General features: G+C 39.7%; 2 protein-coding genes across 2 annotated transcripts; one reads left to right on the forward strand and one right to left on the reverse strand.

The window, feature by feature from the left end:
- The first annotated feature begins 106 nt into the window (after positions 1 to 106).
- LOC119417245 (6-phosphofructo-2-kinase/fructose-2,6-bisphosphatase 1-like) lies at positions 107 to 5,343 on the forward strand. The gene is made up of 4 exons (XM_037684457.1): positions 107 to 302; positions 1,285 to 1,347; positions 1,610 to 1,674; positions 4,779 to 5,343. The coding sequence occupies exons 1-4, from the start codon at positions 107 to 109 to the stop codon at positions 4,836 to 4,838; spliced, it is 384 nt and encodes a 127-aa protein (XP_037540385.1). The 3' UTR covers positions 4,839 to 5,343.
- A 1,869-nt stretch (positions 5,344 to 7,212) lies between these two features.
- On the reverse strand, positions 7,213 to 20,778 carry ndnl2 (necdin-like 2). The gene is made up of 9 exons (XM_037684052.1): positions 20,720 to 20,778; positions 20,534 to 20,597; positions 17,308 to 17,387; positions 17,136 to 17,233; positions 16,455 to 16,534; positions 16,313 to 16,355; positions 16,130 to 16,192; positions 7,566 to 7,680; positions 7,213 to 7,488 (listed from the first exon to the last, which is right to left on the reverse strand). The coding sequence occupies exons 2-9, from the start codon at positions 20,568 to 20,570 to the stop codon at positions 7,402 to 7,404; spliced, it is 603 nt and encodes a 200-aa protein (XP_037539980.1). The 5' UTR covers positions 20,571 to 20,597; positions 20,720 to 20,778; the 3' UTR covers positions 7,213 to 7,401.
- Positions 20,779 to 21,511: the final 733 nt, after the last annotated feature.

A 21,511-nucleotide genomic window follows, 5' to 3' on the forward strand; every position in this document is an offset into this window, starting at 1 on the left:
TATAACTATTGTATATTTTAAGCTAGATATTTTTCATAAAGATCAAACGTCTGTTTTGCAGCACTCATGTTTGTCCTTTGAAACACTTTCTGAAGTGGACAACTATATGAGGACTAAAACGTTTCGACATGAATACAGATCACACAAATCATGTTGTTTATCTGTTCGCAAGTCATATGAGGACCTTGTCCAGCGGCTGGAACCAGTCATCATGGAGCTGGAGAGACAGGAAAACATTCTGGTCATCTGTCACCAAGCTGTTATGAGATGTCTGCTGGCCTACTTCCTGAACAAGAGTGCAGGTGAGAGAAAAAATAACTTTTATTTGCCCAAAAAATATTCAACATGCAGTATAACCCTTTTTTAAATCAAATCAAAAACTTGGATTACTTCCCTGGAATCTTAGCTGGAGTCATCTTGTACATTGTGAAGGCACATTTAAAGAACAAGCAGTATACGCCGATGTCTCCCGTTTCAGGGATTTGAATAGTGGATGTTTGTATTTTTGTAGATGAGTGTTTTTCTCAGGGAATACAAGTCAACCTTAATGTTTTTGTTGAAAGACGTTCAAGCAGGTAGGAGTTATACTGTGAAGAAGAACAAAGAGTTATTTTTTATTGTCTTGTCTGAGCCAAGTGATGGATCCTAGAGTGGAGGGAGCAATTTTATCCACCAGCAGGTGCAATGGTTGAGCGGGGGTGGCAATGGTGGTGCCCTTGACCACCATAGATTCATCTTCAGTCACCCTAATCATTTAAATGGTAAATGGACTGTACTTATATAGCACCTTTCTATCTTATCAACACTCAACGCTCTTTACAACACAATCTGTGTCCTCATTTACCCATTCATACAGCTCTCTACTAGATCTGTACAAAAAATAACCAGTGCTTTATCACATTCATACACCAATGGGACACACATCAGAGGCAATGAGGGGTTCAGTGTCTTGCCCAGGGACACTTCGGCATGTGACTGCTGGTGGAATCAAACACACAACTCTTGCTTTAGAGGATGACTGTTCTAACCATTCAGCCACAGCCGTCCCCAAAGGAAACTATAATTTTAAGCAATATAAAAACTTGAAAGCTAATTTCCTCAACGGTTATGTTTGGAACAGAATATAATCACTGCAAACAATCAAACCCTAAGCTGAAGCAGAAAGAGGGGCTGAAACCAACTGCATGTTATGTGACCGTCTTGTTTTTCAGAACGGTCTAGTGCAACAGTTTTCACGTGTAGGCTGCTAAACTCACATGACTTTTCTGTCTTCTTGTGCATCAGATGAGCTGCCCTACCTGAAGTGTCCTCTCCACACAGTGCTGAAACTTACGCCTGTTGCCTACGGTCAGTTTCTGTTTGGGTCTCCTCTCCATCACACCTTCTTTCTCCTGCAGCAGAGTCGTCAGTGTGAGCAGTAAAAGGTTCTGTTTTTGATGACATCACCATGACTTTGACTTTGGATTCATCATTAACTCTGTTGATCCGTTCAGTTTGAAGCAGCATCATCACTTTCAACTAATCTGTGCAGTCCGATTGGACCCTGAACATCAGCATGCTGCTCTTTGTACCAGACAGATTCTGACATGTTTGTCTGTTTCTCTCTCAGGTTGTCGTGTCCAGTCTGTCTTTCTCAACATCGAAGCCGTCAACACACACCGAGACCGTCCTGAGGTACACATCCAGGTTTCTTTAAAAGGTTTCCCTATTCCTTCAACTTCTCCACGTTCGTTCATGCGACCTCCACAAACTTCAAAGCATTTTTAGAGGATTATATCTGATAGACCAACACAATGTAGGACATGCAGTGGTGCTTGAAAGTTTCTGAAGCATTTATAATTTTCCATATTTCTGCATAAATTTGCCTAAAACATCATCAGATTTTCACACAAGTCCTAAAAGTAGATAAAGAGAACCCAGTTAAACAAATGAGCCAAAATATTATACTTGGTCATTTATTTATTGAGGGAATGATCCAATATTACATATTAGTGAGTGGCAAAAGTATGTGAACCTCTAGGACTTGCAGTTAATTTGAAGATGAAATTAGAGTCAGGTGTTTTCAATCAATGGGATGATGATCAGGTGTGAGTGAGCACCTGTTTGATTTAAAGAACAGGATTTATCAAAGTCTGCTCTTCACAACATGTCTGTGGAAGTGGATCACGACATGAACAAAGGAGATTTCTGACGACCTCAGAAAAAGAGTTGTTGATGCTCATCAGGCTGGAAAAGGTTATAAAACCATCTGTAAAGAGTTTGGTCTCCACCAATCCACAGTCAGACAGATTGTGTACAAATGGAGGAAATTCAAGACCCTTGTTACCCTCCCTCCCCAGGAGTGGTGGGCCAACAAAGATCCAAGAGCAAGGTGTGGAATAGTCAGCGAGGTCACAAAGAACCCCAGGGTAACTTCTAAGCCACTGAAGGTCTCTCACCAATGAAGGGTACTTATGGGACAGATCTAGTTGGCAGACCACAGACTGATGAAGTCTTCCGGATGAAAGATGAAACGTTTCTCCCTTAAAGAAACTGGTCCAGATAAAATTATTTAACCTTCTTTTAAAATCTGATGATGTTTAAGATCAGATTTATGAAGAAATATAGAAAATTATAAAGTTGCACAAAATTTCAAGCACCACTGTAATTCATCCATCCATCCATCCATTATCTTTTACCCGCTTCTTCCATTTTGGGTCATGGGGGTCGCCGGTGCCCATGTCCAGCAAACACTGTGCGAGGGGCGGGGTACACCCATGACAGGTCGCAAGTCCATCACAGGGCCACCACTGTAATTATGAAGCAGAAATAAAAATTATACTTGCTTTTTACAAACATAGTACAATTGAAAATTAGAAGTGAAGCACACATTTGTTATCAGCCCCCGATTTGATAATTTGTAGAACTTTAGTTTCATCCATCTCTGATCATTTACCTCTCCCTGCTGATAAAAAGCGTCCCATGATGCTGCCACGTTTCCCAGTAAGACCGATGTGTTCAGAGTGATGTGCAGTGTGTCCTTCACGGCTCGTGACCAACAGAAAACAGGACTAAAGGTTCCAACAATTTTCAGTCAGGTCATCTGGACAGTTTCTTTTTTTGCTGAAACATTTCAGCTTCCATCCAGAAGGCTTCATCAGTCAAGGAAACACACAACACAAAACTGATTATTCCCCCAACAGCTTACTCCAAAGTGGAACAAACCAGTTATGTTGGTGCTAAGATGGTATCTTTGGCACGCCCCCTCCTGTGGTGCCGGCCCTCTTCCTCGTCGACAGTCATGTCGAACTGGACTAAAGGTTCATTCTCTGCCAACAGGAGGCCACTTTCACCATGTTCTGGAAGGCCGAGTATCGTGAAAATTGACACATATTTAAAAGTAATTTAAATAAGAAGTGAAAATAATCCAGATATGGGCGTGGCTTGTTGGTTCACTTTATGTGTGATTTTAGAGCCAATAAAGCCTTCAGGGAGTACGACCAGGCGCTCGAGAACCTGGAGGAGGAATCTCCGACAGAGGACAGGAGTGGGCAGAAATGGGCCGGCAGTCACTTTGGCTGGATAGACGTGTGTTCCAGATCCTCCAGGTGCCGAGGGCTCTTCAACATCACTGGCTGTCTGAATGTTTCTAAATCACTCACCGGGATGTTTTTCTTCTGTCAGCACAGAACTCGTTCTGCAACTTTTGCACTATTTCAACAAGCTCATTCAGGACATTCCTGCTCCGACTTTTGGTATTTGTGCAATTTTGATTTTGTGAAATATTTACCGGTAGCTTTGTCGGCCATGTGTTTCTAGTTGAAAATGAATGGGGCTCTCTTCACAGCCTTCAAACCATTTGAGCCATTTTACAACTTTTACTGCTCCAACACTGGCTGAACATTGTTATACCTGGATTATTGAGCATGAACTTTGGTGTTTTGAACCACTTTGGCATGGCTGCTTTAGAGGAGTTGACGGGGGAGAGGGCGGGCCCCGGAAGCCATCTTATTACCAGCAAACTGTTTTTAATCCCACTCTGGTAGTGAGCTGTTTGTGGGATTAATTTTGGTTTGGTGCCTCCTCAGAATGAAGAAGTCGTCTGGATGAAGGACGAAACGTCTCAGCAACAAAAGAAACTGTCCAGATGACCTGACTGAACATTGTTGGATTTATACCTGGAGTCTTATAATGCTCAGTTCAACTTTTCTTCTGATTCATATTCTTTTAGCTAATTTCAGTTTATCAGCTACCCTTTTTAATGTATTTTCTGCTAATTCTAGTCTTTTTTTATGTGCTGATCTCTACCTTCGTTATCTTTTTCGGACATTTTTCAGACTCTTCTGCTAATTTCAGCTTTTAAAGTTTTGTCCAGCTAAATATTTTTGTTAATTTCTTTTTTTTTATTATTATTATTCTGCTGCTCTGCCTATTTCAGCTTATTCTGATGATTTCTGCTATAATCAGCTTTTTCTACACATTTCAGCTGTTTTTCTGCTGCTTGCACATTTTATTTTCCTTTCAGCAAATGTCAGCGGTTCAAATTAAACTCAACAGTTTAGAGAAGAAAATTTTTCAGCAACAATCATTCACTGCTGTTTCACGGGACATTTCTCTAAACGTTTCCTCTGAAACCAGCTTCAAAGTTGCTGAACGTTTCCTTCAGTCTGTAAACGAGTCAGCAGCCAAACTAATGACTAAAACACTTTTAACGCTGCAGACTTTTGCAAATCTGCTGAAAGGCAGGTTAAACTTTTTTGTGTATCAGATGCAGTTTTAATTATTTATTTTTATTTTAGAATGTGGACATAAACCGAGACCCGGAGGCGGCCCTGGAGACGGTCCCCGAGCACACCTAGTAACAAGATGCTGCCCTGAAGAAAAGAGGCCTTTGTCATTGAAGCCACTGTAGATGATCATTTTGACTTCATTTCACTGTAAATAGTCTTAATGGAGCATCGCTCAGGTCAAAGGTCTGTGAAACCAAATGTTCTATTACTGTGAAACGTTCTGTTGAACACGGGCAGGTATGATGACACAGATCACTGAAACCAGATGTTTACATACACTAAAAAAAGACAACTCTAATCAGACTACAATGGTTAGTTATGATGTTTAAATTTATTCTATTTGTTAAACGCACAAATGAGAGAAACATCAAGGCAATTTTAATTACATTCTGAGTGGGAAAATCTACCACCTTATTTAACTGCTTTAAAATACTATTTTTAACAATATTTTCCATTAAAAAAAACAGTGAAACTTTTAGAGCAACCTAAAAAAATTATTCATATTTAAATGACATTTGAATTTTAACTCTTTGGGGGGGACTTTTGATTAAAATAATAATAATAATTAAATAAAATACACATTTCAGTAAAAACAAACAAAATATTTACTTTATTGCAATAAAAAATTAAAAAGGACATTTTCCACTTATTAGTGCATCCAAAATGATGTTTTGACATTGATCAAAACAAAAATTCCAGTCGTTCTATGAAGACCCTCCAGCCCATTGGACTCTTTAGATCTGGTCTCTGAAAACTAGGCCTGGTCTCTACGAAGGTTCTGAAGGAAAAAAAAAACAACTTTATTTTTTTGTTTAAACTCGTACCCATTGACAATGCTGGTTTCTAAACTGATTTTTTCTTTTACTGACCTGTATATATGAGCGAGCTGTGGGAGCACAACTCTCCTGCTAACAATGTCCTGCTTTAGTGAAACCAACCACTGTCACGTTTCTGCAGCCTGCATGCACGTGAAGCAGCTTTTTAGTACTAGTTACGGTACTTGCACACAGTACAAGTGAGTCGTTGCTCTTTACATCCGAAATGAACAATTTTGTCAGACGAGATGAGGCGCGGAACGTCTGGTTGATGGAAGGTTCTGCTTCTACAGCAAGATCAACTTAGTTTCTGTAGATTCTTACAGACTCATATATATATATATACAGTAGTTCCTCATTTATGTGAAAAACTGCTAAGTATGAATATTAGTACAAGTAGTAAGTAGTAGTTTATATAATATATATATGGCATTTTAAACACTTCCACCACTCTTGCAATATTCTAAACAATGTTTCTAAACTAAATGCTCTAAAAGAGCACAGAATTTCATTTCAGCTCCCTGCCTCGTCTGCTCTTTGCCACCTGCAAGCGCTCTTGGCCACGCCCACTGCTCCGCTCTGCACGGAGAACAGCTGATCAGCTGCAGCAGGAAGTTTATCCTGCAGTGTGGGCTGCACAGCGGTGCAACGGTCGCTAAATAATTTAAAATAATTTATTTTAAATAAAAATGTCATGCCGATTGTGCGGCTCATCCATGAATCAGCCAATTGTGTGTTATGTCTAATCTTATTTTGAAAAACCATGATAGAGCGAGTTTGCGATAAACGAACCGCGAAGTAGCGAGGGACTACTGTAATACCGGTATATGAAGAACACCAACATAAGCAAACATAAATATCTAAAGTATAGGGATTTAGGTAACAAGAAAATGCATTACTGAGAGGAATTAATTATTTTATGATGATAAATATGAGATTATAAGTTATTTACAGTGTGTTATAATTTGGTAATTTTCCCCTCAGGAACACAATTGTAGTAAAGTTACTGTGAGGATATGAGAGCTTTTGAAAAAAATTCTGACAAAATAAAAAGTAGGATTTTTAGGCTTTGCTGGAAAATATTATTTGAATGTATCAAACTAAACTAATAAATAAAAACATGGACAAAAAACAATGTGTTGGGCTGATTTTAGGTCTTAAAAGGGTTAAATATATATATATATATATATATATATATATATATATATATATATATACATACACACACCATTATATATATGGTATACATGTATATAATGAATTTTTTTACACTGAACTCACTGCATTTTCAAACAGTTAAATGTTCCTAAGGGAGTTCCTAAAACTCCCACAGCTCTGATGTGGTTTAGCAGTTTTGACTGAAGAAAACAAACTCATAAAAAGTTATATTTCCTTCTATCTGATGAAAATAATTAGTTGATAATAATACAATTTATTGCAGTTTTACAAAGGAACACTGGTGATTCTTTTAATAATTCAACAGTCTGCACTTTAAGATGCTTAAACAGTTTAGATAAAAAGAGTGAAGCAGTCATATTGTTAGAAGTCCTACAGTCCTGTTCAGACGCTCATTCAGTGGAAGAATCCATCTCTGGGAAACAATTCTCCACCTCTTCAAACATTATGGCTCCAACAGAAACCCAGACTGTCCACAGAACACGCCTGCAGTCCTTCTGTTTGTCTGAGACGACCTCATGTCCCACAGAACTCTGCGTTTCATGAGTTTGATGCTTAAAAGTAATCTGAAATGTATTTAGTTTAAAATGGAATGTAAACAGTACTGATATAAAATGATAACATGTTTTTAAAAGTTTCCTCTATGAGCTGCTGCTGGCCTGGGAGTTCTGGGAGGAGTGAGCTTCTCTGTACTGCTGAGTCCAGCTCCGAGGATCCTGTTCATGAAGCTGAAACCAAAAAGCAAAGTTGTTTTTGTATTTAAACAGCAGCAGCAGGCAGGCTGGGTTACCAACAATGTCCTTACTTCACCCATAAACTCCAGGATTTTGGCTTTGGACACCTCGACGTCGGCTCGTGGACCCCAGCGAAACTCGTACTCTATAGGTTCTGTGTGCGGGACTCGTAAATACTCCAAGTACCTGCAGACAACAGGCAGTTCAGTTTCAACAACATGGAAGAGTCGCTCACTCATGTTTTTTTTCTTAAAGATAAACTGAAGTTGTCACTAAATTGTAAAGGATGGAACTGCATGTGCATTGCACTCACTACAGAATGTGAATAAGTTTCTCCTCTGACCACTTCCAAAGGACCAGGGCCTCATGTACAAACAGTGCGTACTGTGGTTCTACAAAGTTTGTGATTTTCTATATTTTTGCATGAATTTCACCTAAAACATCTTCAGATTTTTCACTCAAGTCCTAAAAGTAGATAAAGAGAACCCAGTTAAACAAATGAGACAAAATATTATACTTGGTCATTTATTTATTGAGGAAATGATCCAATATTACATATTAGTGAGTGGTAAAAGTATGTGAACATTTTCTTTCAGTATCTGGTGTAACAGATATCTGTAAGCGTTGTTGACCGCTCTCGTCTCTTCCTTCTTCCTGCTCTGCTCTATTGCAGAATGTCTACGTAAATATGTGCATGTTTGTGCAAGGTGTTTTTTCAATATTGGGGGTTTTTCTCAGCCAAGAAAAAAGTCTGATAGGAATTTTTTTCGCCTCCAACTCCTACATGTGTCCAGTTAACCACTGTTTTTGTCTGTCCAAACAGGTCTCACTTGTAAAGGAGTCTTCGAGGCTCAATGTGATTTATCTGTTTAAATAAAGGTTGAATGAATGAATAAAAACTGTTTTCCAAGATTTTAGAAAGAAAGGGAAGTTTTGAGATTGGTCTGAAATTTGAACCAGCTGAAGGGTCAAGTCCAGGTTTTTAATTAATGGATTTACCACTGCATGCTTAAAAACATCAGGAACTACACTTTTGGTAATACTGCCATTTATAAACGCAAGAACAGATGGTCCAACCGAGGGTAAAACTTCTTTAAAATATGATGCAGGGATGAGGTCAGTAGGGGAACCTGAGGGTTTCATATGACCAACAACATCCTTTAAAAATGTGAGAAAAATGAGCTCAAACTGATCAAAGACAGCTGAGCAAGGGACAAAGACAGATGGGTCAGCTGTGAAGTGAGGAATCAGTGATCTAGGCCCTTTTTACACAGACACAGTGGGGGGAAAGTAGTATATTTTGTATGTCAATTACAGAAAAAGATATGCGTTGACACAGATGGATTTTGTGTTTACATGCAACGGACCGCTCTCTGTAAGGACACAAGACTCCTGGGCTAAAAGCCAGTGTTGCCAAGTCTGTTTATTATAAGCGACTTTAGGCTTTTTTTTTTTCTAAAGTCACTTGTAAATCTTGTGAGTCGCGGTTTACGGCTTTTTGGGCTTGTTTTTGAACATGAAGTTGCTTATTTGGCTCCCTTGAACTTTTCAACCTTTTGCCACATTTCAGGCTTCAAACATAAAGGTATAAAATTGTAATTTTTTGTGAAGAATCAACAAGTGGGACACAATCGTAAAGTGGAATGAAATTTATTGGATGTGTCAAACTTTTTTAACAAATAAAAAACTGAAAAGTGGGGCGTGCAATATTATTCGGCCCCCTTGCGTTAATACTTTGTAGCGTCACCTTTTGCTGCAGTTCCAGCTGCAAGTCTCTTGGGGTTTGTCTCTATCAGTTTTGCACATGGAGACACTGAAATTCTTGCCCATTCTTCCTGCAAAACAGCTCGAGCTCAGTGAGGTTGGATGGAGAGCGTTTGTGAACAGCAGTCTTCAGCTCTTTCCACAGATTCTCGATTGGATTCAGGTCTGGACTTTGACTTGGCCATTCCAACACCTGGATACGTTTATTTGTGAACCATTCCATTGTAGATGTGACTTTATGTTTTGGATCATTGTCTTGTTGGAAGATAAATCTCCGTCCCAGTCTCAGGTCTCTTGCAGATTCAAACAGGTTTTCTTCCAGAATGGTCCTGTATTTGGCCCCATCCATCTTCCCATCAATTCTGACCATCTTCCCTGTCCCTGCTGAAGAAAAGCAGGCCCAAACCATGATGCTGCCACTACCATGTTTGACAGTGGGGATGGTGTGTTCAGGGTGATGAGCTGTGTTGCTTTTAGGCCAAACATATCCTTTTGCATTGTGGCCAAACAGTTTGATTTTGGTTTCATCTGACCAGAGCACCTTCTTCCACATGTTTGGTGTGTCTCCCAGGAGCTTGTGACAAACTTTAAACAACACTTTTTATGGATATCTTTGAGAAATGGCTTTCTTCTTGCCACTCTTCCATAAAGGCCAGATTTGTGCAGTGTACGACTGATTGTTGTCCTGTGGACAGACTCTCCCACCTCAGCTGTAGATCTCTGCAGTTCATCCAGAGTGATCATGGGCCTCTTGGCTGCATCTCTGATCAGTCTTCTCCTTGTTCCAGATGAAAGTTTAGAGGGACGGCCAGGTCTTGGTAGATTTGCAATGGTCTGATACTCCTTCCATTTCAATATGATTGCTTACACAGTGCTCCTTGGGATGTTTAAAGGTTGGGAAATCTTTGTGTATCCAAATCCGGCTTTAAACTTCTCCACAACAGTATCTCGGACCTGCCTGGTGTGTTCCTTGGTCTTCATGATGCTCTCTGCTCTTTGAACAGACCCCTGAGACTATCACAGAGCAGGTGCATTTATATGGAGTTTTGATTACACACAGGTGGATTCTATTTATCATCATCAGTCATTTGGGACAACATTGGATCATTCATAGATCCTCACTGAACTTCTGGAGTGAGTTTGCTGCACTGAAAGTAAAGGGGCCCAATAATATTGCACGCCCCACTTTTCAGTTTTTTATTTGTTAAAAAAGTTTGACACATCCAATAAATTTCATTCCACTTCACGATTGTGTCCCACTTGTTGTTGATTCCTCACAAAAAAATTTAAATTTTATATCTTTATGATTGAAGACTGAAATGTGGCAAAAGGTTGAAAAGTTCAAGGGGGCCGAATACTTTCGCAAGGCACTCTAATTGCATACCGTGCATGTGGAAGTATGCAATGTGTGTCTGGTGTGTACAATAATAGTTTTCACATCATTAACAGTTTCCCAGTATCACCTCTAAGTGTTGCTAATGGACCAATAACCATAGAAATGTGCGTACGCCAGCCATGAAGCTGGTGTGGAGCTGCACACATTTCCAGTCATTTCATTCTTGATACATATGAAGTTTTCCGTGAAATAAGTACTGGCTCCCTAGATAACGTCATTAACTGACTTTTTATATATGTGAATGTTTCTGTGTAGTGCCCTGAGACGACTTCTGTTGCGATTTAGCACTATATAAATACACTGAATTGAATTGAAAAATGGCATATGCCATGTTTTTATGTGCACACACTCTTTGTAAATGAGGCCCCAGATGAAGTGGTCTTCAGAAATGGTCTAGACTCCATTAACCTGCAAACATTTGGTTGTATGAACCACAGACAGGCATAAAATTACTAGACTCCACAGATAAAACTGGAAGTTGAAGCCTGAGTCATCACAGAATAGTCCTAGTAAGTTTTAAGTCCTGGCACTTCATATAAACAAGTGGTGCACCGATGTCCCGTCTCTGAGGGAGTTGAATAAGGAATGTTTGTAGTTTTGGATGAGTTTGTGTGGACTGCAAGTATGCAAGTAAACTGGACTGTGAGAATGCAAGTAAACCTTAATGTTTTTGGTGCAATATATTCAGTTGAGTAGGAGTTACACTGTGTAGAAGAACTGTTTTTTCTTGCCCGAGGCAGCACAGAGTGAAGGATGCTGGCAAGTGGAGGGAGACATTTCATCCATAACCAGGTGCAACGATGGAGCCAGGGGGTGGCCAGTGGTGGCCTTAGATCCCAATAGATTTATCTTCAGCCACCCAAATAATTTGAGGAATCTATACTTTCAAACAATATAAAAACTAGAAAACTGTTTCCTCAAACGATTGGGGTGGCCATTTTACATATGTGGTGGTAGTCATCTTGAGTTTTGATATGACAACCCAATTTTTGATAGTGACTGTTCTTACACTGAGATGTAGCGACGCATCAATTATTAAATAATTATTTTATGAAGGCATGCAACTCCATAACTGCAAGAAAAGGCATGGGGAGGGGGGGGGGGGGGTGCACAGATGACACAATCATCAATCAAACAAGTTTGTGTCAGTGACTTGGATCACTGACTACCTGACGGGCAGACCAGAGTTTACCAGGATGGGAAGGAAGAAACATGAATATTACTAAAGATAACGCAGGTTTGAGCACATTACTCCGGTTCTGTCCTCCCTTCACTGGCTTCCTGTGCGTGTCAAGAGTTGATTTTAAGATTCTCCTGCTGACATTTAAGTGTGTTAATGGCCTTGCACCCTCATACCTCTCCGACCTCCTTCATCCTTATACTCCTTCTCGGGCCTTGAGATCATCAGACCAGCTGCTTTTGGCCGTACCAAAAACCAGCTTGAAGCTCAGAGGAGATTGGGCGTTTTCAGTCATGGGCCCTAAACTCTGGAATAATCTGCCCATCAACATTCGACAGGCCACCTCAGTCTCTGCTTTTAAATCTCTCCTCAAAACACATCTGTACTCATTGGCATTTAACAGTGTGATCTCATTTGGTATTTCGTTGTTGATGACTGTGTTCATCCATTTTGCTTTTACTCCCTGACATTTAACGCAGGGTGATATGATTTAGTATTTCATTGTTTCTCATATTTAAAGTTTTTATGCTTTTATTCATGTTGCTGTAATATGTTGTTATTAATTTTTGATGCTGTGATCTTTTTTGGTTAGCACTTTGATAACAGTTACTGTTTTAAATGTGCTATATAAATAAATGTGACTTGACTTGATATAAAAGCTCAGTTTGGAAACAGTTTGTCAGCAACATCACAGCGACAACTATCTTCTCTAACGAAATGATAACCAAAGTTCCACCATGCCTAGTTCTAGTGAGGGAACATCACAACAGCAGATTATTGTTTGAAAATTGTGTGAGGGCCAACCCCATTGCTCATGGGGGAGGGGGTGGCTACTTCCACTTTTCAGTTGCTCTGCGGTGTGGTATAAACCAGAATCTATGGTCTGAGAGACACTGGCTCTGAACACACCAACAAATTATGCTTTGACCTGTGACCTTCTGATGTCAGTTTATTTATATAGCACATAAAAACAATAAGATGACCAAAGTGCTTTACAATATAGTCTAATTAAAATTAAAACAAGAAAGAAGAACAAGAACATTTTTGAAGATAAAATCTGTGGTCTACACTCATCTGCAGGCCAGCAGTCACTCTTTCAGGGATGAAGATGTTCACATCCTTGATAGAGAGGAACGCTGGTTCTAGAGTGGCGTAAAGGAAGCCATCTTTGTGAAGAAAACATTCATTGTTCAACAGGTGCAGAGGATTTCATGTTCAAATGTCACGATTACAATGCTGTTATTGAACACGCTGTGAATAGCAAGTGGCCATCGGGGCACTAACGATCAATTCTTAGGCTGATGGTCCTCCTTTTGCATGTGAACAACTAGTTTTGGTTTTCACCAGCAAACTGGTTGATCCACTATTAGAAGGTAACTGAACTTTTTTAGATTTTTCTACCTGGGACGGGCAGATTGAGCATGGCTGACCGAAATCAGACTGCCTGCTTCGGAATGAATGAGAAGAACACACTGCTGAAGCCACGGAGCTCGAATGTCCAACGTAAAACTAACTTTACTGTGGTTTAATGTGGTGCTATGTTTGATTAAGTTCATTATATTGTAGGTCACGACGGAGCTTCCTCCTCTCGTACAGCGGCTCTGCAGACATTGCACGTTGCTGTCTTGCTTTGTGGTGTTTCTAGTGTAAAATACTTTCACACAGCGGACATGTTTCAATGAAAAGTTGGTTAGCCGTTAGCCACAGTGCTGCTTAGTCCTCAGCTGGCTGTAAACTATGAAATGGATTTCCTGAATGTGAGGCGGGTCTTATTACTCTGGGTTTCATGACACACTCCTCCGTTCAGGAAATCCATTCTATAGTTTGAAGCCAACTTGCAGAGCAGCCGGCAGGGAATCGCATGTGGAGACATTTCATCAGACACAGGCATGCATCATGGATCGGAAATCTCTGCAGGTTGGATCGGAAAAATCTGATACGTAAATTATGCTGGTATTGGAACCCGATACGGATAACGGATCGGCCTCATCCCTACAAACAATTGTTGAAGCCAGTTCTCACAGCATCACATATCTGTGAGAATCCATATTCCATATTTAAAGTTTGTTGATGACTCTGTCATCCTGTCCCTTCTCAGCAGTGATGACCCAGACCCATGGCCTGTGGTCAGGGACTTCATAGAATGGTGCGAGTCTTCCTTTTTAAAGTTATATGTTTCTACGACAAAGGAGATGGTCATTGATTTTAGAAAAGGCTCTTCAGTTGTCACTCCTGTGGTCATTAACAGTGAAGCTGTTGAGGTGGTGCATCAATATAAATATCTGGGAACCGTTCTCAATGACAAACTGACCTTTGACCCCCATGTGAACTCACTTTGTAAGAAGGCTCATCAGAGAATATATTTTTATCTGAAGCTCTGTGGTTTTATTGTTGATTCTACTTTTATGAAAATGTTTTATTCATGTTTTATTGTGTCTCTTTTAACTTTCACCTTCATCTGGTGGTTTGGACTTTCGACATGTAAAAACTGGAACAAATTCAACTGCTGGTATAGTCCTACAGAACCTCACTGACCTACACAAGGTGAGGCCAGTGAACAAGGTCAGGCTGATTCTGGCAGATCCTGATCACCACTCCATGGTGAGTTCAGGTTGTTGCCCAGATGTTTAACAAACAGACTGAACAACTCGTTCATCCCTGTGGTGATCAGGCTTCTCAACGAACAGTGATGATTTCTGTTCTGTTATTTTAATGTCTCAATGTCTTGTCTAGTACGGATGTTTTATGTGACTACTGACTGTGAAACAAGTTGCCCCTTGGAGATAATAAATATTCTTGAACTTGAACTCGAACTAAGACTGAGTTCGATGCAGCTCCTCAGACTGAAGAAGTCTTCTGAATATAAGGTGAAACGTTTCAACAAAGAAGAATCCGTCCAGAGGACCTGACTCAACCTTGTGATATCTACCTGGATTATTGAGCATGCATCAGGACAATGAAAAGTAAAGTTAAATTTGCTAAAAATGGACCCCAAATGCAACCAGGCTTGCTCATGATGGGAGACTGTGACAAAGTAAAGATTCAGTGAAATTTGCTGGCGTCCTTAGAAAACTTTTACTAATTGGCTTTTATAATGTATGTGAATGTTTCTGTTCAGTGCCCTGAGACAACTTCTGTTGTGATTTGGCGCTACATAAATAAACTGAATTGAACTGAACAAGTAAAAATTAAAAAAGCAGTGGACCTAAAATAGACCCTTAAGGGACCCCACAAATCAGAGGAGTCACAGATGAAGAAAATGAACAGAAAAACTCCTGTCAGTCAGGTAGGATCTAAACCAGGATAAAACTGTGCCTTTGATACCGACCACCTGCCAAGCTGTGACAACATGTTGTGATCCGCAGCATCAAAAGCAGCAGAACTTCCTGAATCAACAGTTAAAAGTAGATCATTGAAAACTCTTTAAAGGGCTGTCTCTGTGATGTGGCCTGATTTAATGCCTGACTTGTATTTTTCATCAATGCTGTTGACAGTTAAAAATCTCTTCAGGTGGATTACAAATAAAAAATAAATCAAAAAAAATTTTTTTAAACAGAAAAAAAACAGTTTAGAAATAGGTTTATAGTTTAAGAGACTAAGAGTCTATAGTTGGGTCAAGGTTTTTCTTTTCTACAAGTGGCTGCAGCACACATCATGTAAATGAAGCCTGACGAGAGCGACATGTATATCAGGACAACAACTAATGGACCAAGTGTGAAAAACTTCCTTAAACAGATCTGATCAAATTCTGATCATACAGCTCAGACACCAAGGGCTCAAAAACAGGGAGATGATACTTGAAAACAAATTAAATACTAGAAAATAACACAAATGCAGAATTTTTTTTTTGTGTGTGAATGTGGTGATAAAAAAAATCTGAATTTTATTTCATCAGCATGTCATCCTTAAAGAAATGAGAACACAGAATGGGGAAGAAGCCTGTGTTTTCTGTACTATTGTTCAATAGGGCCTGCCCCCCCCCCCCCCCCGGAATGGGATGCCCACGCCCCCATAAAAATAGTAGCATATAATGAATTAACAAATAGTACGACAATGTCGATGGGATTGGAATAGTGAATATTTGTGTTTTTAAAGATTAATGTTTTTCTAGACTGGAATTGAACAGGTAATACAAGTAAACTACCCCCCCCCCCCCCGATAACAGCAGGGGAATCACCTATATGTCCTAAATCAGATCATTCAAGCTCATTCAGAAAACCAAACATTAAATACAAATGTGAATGTGAACGTGGTTACCGTAAAACGTTTAAGTGGCAAATAGAGTTAATTCTTACTTTTGACGCACAAACTCATCAGTGACAACTTTTTTCACGTCACCAAACTCTTCATGCTTTTGCCTGAAAAAACATTTTGCACACATAACAAACACAAAGAAAAGAAACATGTACATTTATAATTGTAGCAATTTATCTACAAACAAAACCTACACAAAAGATATATATTTAAACTTGCTCTACCCAGAATCAACACGGAGTTTCCTCAGAGTATTCCAGATGAGATCTAGAAAATTGCAACAAACCGTTTTATCACACACCTCGCTGTGCTGGATGAACACGCTGAATGGAATAAAGTCGTGACTGAAAAAAGAAGCTCACTCACTTTCTTTAACAATTCCTCCTTTCATGAAAATGACACTCAAGACCACAAACAGGAGACTCATCTTTGGATTGACAGGGCATCTACACAAGTAAATAACTTATTAATACAAACAAGTTTAAAAACAAATTCAACTCATGTAAACAATTATGGTTTTTCTTTTTTTTAAAATTATAATCAGATAAAAACAAGTGGAACTCCAGTGTGCACCATCTCATAGTGACTGGTTTTGGAGATGAGCGTTTTTCTGGACTGAAACTGAACAGAGAACGCAAGTAAACCTTAATGTTTTTGATGAAAGATATTCAAGTGGATAAGAGTTACAGTGTGGGACAGATGTTTTTCTTTCTTTTTCTTGTCTGAGTGACAGATCCTGGCAAGGGGAGGGAGACATGTTATCCTCCACCAGCAGGTGGATCCAGGAGGTGGACAATGGTGGACTTGGCCACCATAGATTAATCTTTGGTCACCCCAGTCAATTGATTTTGACATGGTAGCCCAATTTTTGATAGTAACCTTTGTTACACGTAGATGCAGCCACACATCATCCTGGAAATTGACATGTTGTTTATTTTTCTAGTTATGCTCACAACATGCACAAATGCAGGATATTTCCAGTTCCTCCTCTTTGCTCAGTGACAGGAGACAAAAAAATACTACATGAGGATGAATGACAGTACTCACTTGACTGGTGAAGCTCTTGATGTAGCCACTTCCAAATTATTCACCAGTATGTATATGTGAAGTTTGGGATCAATTTCAACCAGTTTCAAGCCAAACACCTGGTTTAAAAAAAGAGAACTATAGATGTGCTATAACGTGATTGGTTTAAGTACAGCCACCGATCGTTTCCAACCTGCTCGAACGTTTGTGCTGCCCTCTTTATGATCTCAGGGTAGATGGTTCTGTAGTCCTTCACCACATATTTTACAAGATCTACAAAGACAAAAACAAGAGCATTGACTTACTACAGTAGAAATTTGTCTTTACTCATGAAAGAAATACTTTCAAATACTGTTGGAGACCAGAATCATGTACTTCTCTGAGTATTTTGTATACCACTGCGTACCATTGGACAGATGCTTTGGTTCCAGGAACTGTAAAACCAAAATAACTGTGGCTCTTTCTCAGTTCAAAGAAAATTTTATTTTTTATATAGTGAAACACATCAGCACATGAGCTGATTTGACCCTCAAAGTACATTTATTAAGCGCACGCTAGATTGATACACACATTTAATATAATTTTGAGCAAACAAATAATTGTTTTTAAGTGTTAATCTTGTTAAAAACTTGTTAAAGTCCTCCTGTGCACGCTCCCGCGGCCGCCATTTGGCAGCCCATCGGTTTTTGGCACAACACTGGTCCACATTTCCGGGTTGTCGGCGTTGACGCGTAACAAGTGCGACGCGTCTGCGATGATGCATAATAGATGCGACGTATACGGCGAAGTGACATATTTATGGATTTTTCCACTTTATTAGACAAATATGGACTGATGTAACCTATATGGTGGAGTGACGTGTACGGCAGAAATTACAGTACTGTTAAACCTTGCATATGACAAATAAACAACTTGCACTTGGCTGCAGCATGCACCAAAGACAACTCTGTTCTGTGAACTCTGCAGAACTGGTAAGGATATAAAAGTGTGTGAACTCTGTTTTTGTTTTGGGTTTTTTGTTAAGTCTTATGAGTAGAATGACTGATAAAAAAAAACTGAAATGGCTGAAGGTCACATGCTTAAGGTCTGTAGTGCAAGAAATAGTCTTTAAAGAAAACAAACATTTGTTTGGCTGTGAATCAGATAAAGTCCCAGTCTGCTTTGCTCCCTTACAGGAGAGAAAATGACATGGACCGAGGAAGGAGACGGACGAACAGGCGCCTGATTAATAATCACATGTGTCTGATTCATAACGACCCTGTGAAAATCTCATGCTTCCTTGTGACCTAAACTGAAGATCTGAAAAGTGGTTAAATTAACCTTGGGAGTCAGGACTGTTGAAATATTCCCTCTGAATTTGTTAACATGTACCTGGATATAAGGTAATGGTTCCTGTATTGATTGTTAGGGGGAAAAAATTGGAAAAGCAAAAATATACTGAACGGTTAGATTTTTACTTTTAAAGTTAGACAAGAAATAAAGATTTAAATGGCTCTAAGAATTAAGAGATAGAAGATTTCTGTTTGTCCAGAGTTGCTGGGGACCCTGTATTATTACTCAACCCATACAGAGTTCTGCTATTTGAAGCCTGAAGGGAAACAGTGTACACATATGGACTAGGCCCTCATTGAAGATTGAATGAATGAATAATAGACCATTTTAAAGCTACATTTGTCTTTGCCTTGAATCATTGTGGAGCTTCACCCTGTCAGAAGGACAAGCAAGTCACTGTGAGGTCATTGTCTTCTTGAAGGTTTGCTGGCTTTATTTATAGAAAAATTCCACATTTAATATTCATCAAGCTCTGCCTAAAGATACAATCCAAAAGTAAAGGTCCAGAATGAAAGACATCTGAACTTTAGTTTGGTTCTTGTTTGATAAATCAGGCTTGTATATAATATTGTCTGATTTGTTCACTTAGACAACATTGAAAATTTCTGAATGTTGAAAGTATAATAATCTTCAATATTCCAGGTAGATAAATCTAACATGACTGAGTCAGGTCCTCTGGATGGTTTGACTCCCATCACCCTTTGGAGCACAAGTTAGGAGTCATCAGGACTCTGTACCACAGAGCAGACAGTGTCCCCACTAGCTCAGGAGCCAGGCAGAAGGAGAAATCCCACACAAGACAGGCTCTAGAGCAATGTGGATATCCTAACTGGGCCTTCCTGAAAGCAGAGAAGAAAAAAAGGGGAGTGGTGGCGCAGAGGTTAGAGAGGTGGGCTTGTGATCCGAAGATCGCCGGTTCACGCCCCAGCCCCGACAACATCAAAATTGTGGGTGGGGTAGGTGAAACACCCACACTTGCCCCCACCCTCATTCGCCCCACTCTGGGCCCATGAGCAAGGCCCTTAACCCCCACCATGTGCTCCCTAAAACAGGTCTCTCTTGCAAATGAGTTCTCGTGGCTCAATGAGACTAACCTGGATAAATAAAGGTTAAATGAAGAAAAAAAAAAAAAAAAAAAGAAAAAAAAAACCCAAACAGAACTCCAGTCAGCCAACAGGTGAAAAGGAGGAACCCAGACCAGTGGTCATTCCATATGTTGAGGGAGTATCAGAGAAACTGAGACGTTTATTTTCTAAACATAACGTCCCAGTGGCTTTTAAACCCCAAAATACATTACGGCAAAGACTGGTTCATCCCAAAGATCCAGTCCCCCGGCACAAACAGAGTAATGTTGTGTATGCTGTTCAGTGTCAGGAGGGCTGTGATCAGTCTTATATCGGGGAAACTAAACAGCCACTGGCCAAAAGGATGGACCAGCACAGAAGATCAACATCATCAGGCCAGGACTCTGCGGTCTACACTCATCTCCAGGCCAGCGGTCACTCTTTCAGGGATGAAGATGTTCACATCCTGGATAGAGAGGAACGATGGTTTGAGAGAGGAGTAAAGGAGGCCATCTTTGTGAAAAGAAATCGTCCATCGTTAAACAGGGGTGGAGGCCTCCGGGTTCAACTGTCCCCCTCTTACAATGCTGTGATTGCTAGTATCACTCAGCCCTCTGTGAACAGTAAACAGCCATCAGGTGCTAATGATCCATTGTTAGGCTGATGGTCCTTCTTGAGCATGTGATCAGCTGGTTTTGGTTGTCAGCAGCAAAACTGGTTGATCCACTCTGAGAAGGTGCTATTTAAGAGACTGAGTTGAATACAGCTCCTCAGACTGAGGAAGTCTCTCGGATGAAAGACGAAACGTTTCTACATTTTTTTTTAATGTCCAGAGGACCAGATTTAATTTTTTTTAGATATATGTACACTTCTTATTTCTATCGTTCAATGCACTGAATGCTACGCTGTAAATGTGTGAAACTTTTTTTATGACATACTTAAAATAACAAACAAATAAATCAAGAGTAAATAAATATAAATACTGCAGGTTTCACAGTAAATTTAAACATTAGGATACTGTACCTGCACGGCGTACTGGGATCTTTTTTTGGTCCTTCATCAAGAAGTACTGCACCACCTCAGCTGTCTGTAGCAGCAGAACAAAAGCTTTAATAAAATGAAGTTTCACTTTTTGAAAATTACAAGTACTTCTTGTACAAAAGCTAAGGAGCATTGATTAAAAAAAATTAGTTATGTTTTGAGTGTGACCTTTTGGTCCACTTGAGCAGTGGTGAGTTTCTCCAGACCCCTCTGAACCTGAGTTGAGCTGGGCTGAGTGAAGGAATAATCTTCACCCTCATCCTGAGACGCTGCACAGCTGGACTGAGGCAACACAAACACACCGCGATTAAAACCTGCTGTAATACAACAGGTCGGACTGATTGAGATAATTTGCTAACAGAAATTAAGAGAACTAAAAAAATGTAGAGAAAAAGAAACACTCGTATTACGAACTTACTTTATTCTGAGAGGAACTCTGTGTGTTGGACAAACGTTTTCTTTGTGCCATGGCAGCAACACACCCGCTGCAAGAGTTACAAGAGTGAGACAGTTAAACACAAGAGTAAGACAGTTAAACACAAGAGTGAGACAGTTAAACACAAGAGTGAGACAGTTAAACACAAGAGTGAGACAGTTAAACACAAGAGTGAGACGGTTAAACACAAGAGTGAGACAGTTAAACACAAGAGTGAGACAGTTAAACACAAGAGTGACACAGTTAAACACAAGAGTGACACAGTTAAACACAAGAATGAAACAGTTAAACTCGAGTGACACAGTTAAACACAAGAGTGACACAGTTAAACTCGAGGGACAGTTAAACACAAGAGTGGCACAGTTAAACACAAGAGTGACACAGTTAAACACGAGTGACACAGTTAAACACAAGAGTGACACAGTTAAACTCGAGACAGTTAAACACAAGAGTGGCACAGTTAAACACAAGAGTGACACAGTTAAACTCGAGTGACACAGTTAAACACAAGAGTGACACAGTTA

Source organism: Nematolebias whitei, chromosome 11, assembly GCF_014905685.2.
Source record: "Nematolebias whitei isolate Nwh7 chromosome 11, NemWhi1, whole genome shotgun sequence".
Classification (NCBI taxonomy): domain Eukaryota; kingdom Metazoa; phylum Chordata; class Actinopteri; order Cyprinodontiformes; family Rivulidae; genus Nematolebias; species Nematolebias whitei.